The sequence below is a fragment of the Fonticula alba genome, assembly GCF_000388065.1.
Source record: "Fonticula alba strain ATCC 38817 unplaced genomic scaffold supercont2.19, whole genome shotgun sequence".
NCBI lineage: Eukaryota > Rotosphaerida > Fonticulaceae > Fonticula > Fonticula alba.
In genome coordinates this window covers 69,524-73,627 of record NW_009242989.1, presented here as the reverse complement: position 1 = coordinate 73,627, position 4,104 = coordinate 69,524, and the positions used below count along the sequence as shown (strand labels likewise).

General features: G+C 70.2%; 2 protein-coding genes and 1 non-coding gene across 3 annotated transcripts in view; all 3 read right to left on the bottom strand.

The window, feature by feature from the left end:
• H696_06126 (hypothetical protein) overlaps positions 1–171 on the bottom strand; it is a gene marked incomplete at its 5' end in the record, with an annotated part of 3,710 nt that extends 3,539 nt beyond the window's left edge. The window contains one exon of the mRNA XM_009499885.1: positions 22–171. Coding sequence (XP_009498160.1) covers positions 22–171 — 150 coding nt within the window. The remainder of the gene's footprint in view (positions 1–21) is intronic.
• A 99-nt stretch (positions 172–270) lies between these two features.
• Positions 271–343, bottom strand: H696_06125. Its single transcript has one exon. It is a non-coding gene; the product is annotated as a tRNA-Ala (tRNA).
• Positions 344–817: 474 nt separating this feature from the next.
• Positions 818–3,101, bottom strand: H696_06124 (hypothetical protein). Its single transcript, XM_009499884.1, has 3 exons — positions 2,664–3,101; positions 2,347–2,572; positions 818–1,814 (listed from the first exon to the last, which is right to left on the bottom strand). The coding sequence occupies exons 1-3, from the start codon at positions 2,915–2,917 to the stop codon at positions 1,065–1,067; spliced, it is 1,230 nt and encodes a 409-aa protein (XP_009498159.1). The 5' UTR covers positions 2,918–3,101; the 3' UTR covers positions 818–1,064.
• Between the last annotated feature and the right edge of the window lie 1,003 nt (positions 3,102–4,104).

Here is a 4,104-nt window from a genome sequence, read left to right as displayed (position 1 = left end):
CGGCCCCGAGCCCGCACGCACGCACGCCGGCCCCGCGCGGCCGAAGTCCCCCCGGCCAAACACCGGCGAGCCCCCCGCCCGCTCGGGTCCCGCCGGCAGCGCCCCCGGGCCCGGGCCCGGAGGGGCCGCGCGCCGCTCTGCAGAAGAAAATAAAAACACGAGCGCCGCCATTGGGGGCCTCTCTCTCTCTCACTCTCTCTTGTGGTAACAACCGGCGCGCCCTTCGCTTGGCGCCCCCCCCCGGGCAGGATCGCACGCGCAAAAGAAAAATGGAGGCGGAGGGTATCGATCCCCCTGCCTGCCGCATGCTAAGCGGCCGCTCTACCATTTGAGCTACGCCCCCGGTGATGGGTTTATGCCCGGTGTGGGGGCTTTTATCCCGCGTCGGTGGTGTGCCCGGCGGGCTGCCCCCGTCGCCCTGGCCGCCGACACGAGGCGCCCGGCTCCGGGATACCCTTTGCTGTCCACACCCGTCGCACCGGGCCGATGCAAGAGCGCACCGGGCCGAGACCAAGACTATGGGGGCACCCTCCCGGCCGGGGGCCCGCCCACACCCCGGGCACAGGACACGCCCCCGCGCCAGGCCCACGGCATCAGCAGCACGGGCCACAGTCCCCCCCATCAGACGAGGACGACGCGGCAGGTGCCGGGCTCCCGTTCTCTTTGTGCAGAACCGGGTATTTTTGGGGCCGGCTTGCTGTTGTTCACACCGATATATTCTCCGCAATAAAATAGTCCTCATTGACGCGGCGCATCTCCCCGCGAGACTCCGCCGCCCGACAGTCGGGCTTTTTATGTTTGTTGTGCCATCGGCCCCCCCCCCCCCCCGGCCCGGCACCGGCTCGCGCGCTCGGCCCCCACTCCTGGCCGGGGCGGCTCTCGCCTCGCGGCCCCGACGCGCCCGGGGGCCTTGCCTCTGCCCTTTGCGGGGACCCCTTTGCTTCCATGGGTGTGTTGTATGTGCGGCGCCGCCCAGGGTGCGCTCGAAGGGCTGCCCGCCGGCCGGCCGGCCGGCCGAGCCCGGCGCCCCCGGCCACACGGTGGCATGTGCCCGGGCAGCATCCTCAGTCGGCGGCCCGGCCCAGCGTCACGGCCTTCAAGTGGAAGACCACCCGCGTCGCCTCCGGGCAGAGAAGACCACAGGGGATTTCCTGCTCATTGGTGTCCAGCAGCAGCTCCGGCGTGAGGACCAGCCCCTCGACCACCAGGGCCCGGGCCTCGAGCAGCACCACAACCGAGTCCGGGAACACCCGGCCCAGGGCCGCATGCAGGTCCCCCTCGGTGAGGCTGGTGGTCGCCGGCCGCGCCATGCCGCCGGCCGGGGCCACGCGCAAGTGCACCATGCCCAGGCGGACCGGGGTGCGCAGGCGCACCCAGGGCAGCGCCGGCCCCGAGACATCCGTGACGAAGTGCCGGAAATCCTCGCACAGGCGTATGGCTCGCGGGGCGTCGTGCGCGTCGGCCGGCCTCGCGAAAAAGGTCCGCCCATGGAGCTGGAAGAACAGGCACTCCGGCAGGGCCGCCTCGCCAAGCGTCTCGAACAGCAGCTGGAAAACCTCCCGCGGCAGCATCAGCCCCGAGTACAGCGGCGACTTGGACCGCACGAAGGCCAGCTCCAGCAGCAGTGTCCGCCGGCCGGCAAGCAGCATGGCCGCCGGCGGCAGGGCCACCGCTATCCCGCTGCCCGAGGTGTCGAAGGACACGCGCGTCAGCCCCGCGGCCACGGTCCCGATCATAATGCTCACATTATCCGCCGTCAGCATGTTGGTCAGGGTGAAGCCCATCTCCGGGTAGCCCGGCACCCCGCGGTACGTCTGTCCCGGGCGGAGTGGTGGTTAGTGTCTGGCCTTGCTCTTCCTGCTGGTCCACATGCGTGTGTGTGCGCGTGTGGGAATGCGGCTGTAGGGGGGATTGTGCAACCGGGTGCGGCTGTGCAGCTGGATGCGGCTGTGCAGCTGGATGCGGCTGTGCAACTGGGTGCGGATGTACACTAGCATGCGGCTGTGCAACTGGGTGCGGTTGTGCAACTGGATGCGATTGTACGCCAGCATGCGGCTGTGTAACTGGATGCGATTGTACGCCAGCATGCGATTGTACGCCAGCATACGATCGTGCACCAGCATACGATCGTGCACCAGCATACGATCGTGCAACAGCATACGATCGTGCAATAGCATGCGATCGTGCAGCAGCATGCGATCATGCACCAGCATGCGATCATGCACCAGCATGCGATCGTGCACCAGCATGCAGCTGCACGCCAGCATGCGGTCGCGCGCAGATGCAAATCAGGAGACAACGCCCCCCTCTCCCCCTGTGGCCGGCCCCTCAGCCTCGCTCGCGCACCTGGTCCGAGCACGGGGACCGGGGAAGGGTCCGGAAGAGGAGGTCCTCCAGCTGCTGGACGTCCAGCGCTGGCGGCTTGCCGTCCCCGGCCCAGGTGACCTGGCAGAAGGCCGACCACACGTCCGGCGTCCGGTCGGGCGTCAGGAAAATCGTGTCCATGACCGGCCAGCGCAGGCTCTCCCCGAGGACCGCCTGGTTGCGCCGGATCCCGGACTTGCCGCGCCCGCTGGGCGCGCCGGCCCGCCCGTCACCACGTGTCAGTCCAAGCCCGCCAATGCGCGTGCAGGCATGCCGGCCGAGGGCCGCAGGGGGCGCACGTCATCTGGAACTTGCCGTTGAACAGCACATCCATCTCGTCCTGCAGGAAGTACGGCCGAAGCCCGTTCATGGTCCGCTCCGAAAGCAGCACCTGCCGGTTGGCCATCGCCAGCGAGCCGGGCTTGTTGACCGCCGGCAGGCGGATGGGCTCGGCCAGCCGCGGCACCTGCAGCGACACCGTCAGCGGCGGATCCACCACCCGATACGCCAAATCCGGGGAGCTGACATGCACAAGGGCCCGCGTGTGGTCCATCAAGAGGAGCCCCGAGCGCCGGGGCGCCAGCTTGACATCCAGCAGCCGGGTCACGCGCGCTCGCAGGGCCCTCCCCGCCAGGCGCAACCCCACCTCCTGCGCCCGGCCGCCGGGAGCCACGCTCGTCAGTCGGACGCCAGACAGGGAACCCCACGCAGATCAATGGCCTGGCGCCGCCGGCGCACCTGTCCCACCCACAGCACCGAGCCATCCAGCCCCTCGAGCAGCTTGCTCACGGCATCCGAGTGGGGGATCTGCTTGATGGACGTGTCCCCACGCAGCAGGTGCACCTCCACCTGCCACACGTGCGGCAGGGCCACCGTGGCCTCGGCCCAGAGGACCCGGCTCCGGGCGAAGGCGCGCTCGGCATCCGGCCGGCCGACGAGCACCTGCCCGTCTGGCAGCGGCCTCCGCGGGTTGGCATCCGGGCTGGGCTCCGCGCGTTAGCACATGCGCGGCCGTCCGCCAGGGCGGGCATGCAAGAAGGAAGATCATCGCCAGGGCAAGTGCCCAGGGGGCTCGTACAACAGCGTCAGGATGTGGTCGTGCCACCGGAGGAAGATGTCCATGCTGTCGGGCAAATGGCTGCGCAGCAGCATGTACACCCGCGGGCTGACGGCGGCCTTCCCCGCCGGGAAGCCCTCCAGCGGACTGACCACCACCTCCAGGCACAGGGGCGCCTCAGCCTCGGTCCTGGTATCGAGCTCAGCATCGGTCTCGGTATCGGTCTCGGTATCGGCCGGCAGCTCGACCCCCAGCCACCTTCGGCCCTCGTCTTCGCCCGGACGGCCGCCCTCGCAGCCCGTACCGGCCACATGCAGCAGCGTCCCCTCGGCCAGCACGCCGAACCCGGCCGTGCCCTCGCCGGCCGCGGCCCAGGCCAGCGTTTGTACGCTGCCCGTCCACCGGGCGCCCTGCGACTCGAAGGCCAGCGCCTTCTCACCAAGGAAGACACGGTCAGGGGCACGAGCACGGTCGACAATCCACCCCCCCCCCCCCCACACACACACACGGCGGGCATACCTGGTCCACGTGCACGAGGGCCCCCTGGTGCGCGCGCAGGAAGTCCGCCTTGAGCTGGTCGGCCTCGCCGGCCGGGGAGCACCCCTCCGCCGGCCAGAAGGCCACCGTGGCGCTGCTCGCCGGCGGGATGCGCGGCGCCCGCTCCAGCACCAGCGGCGCGGCGC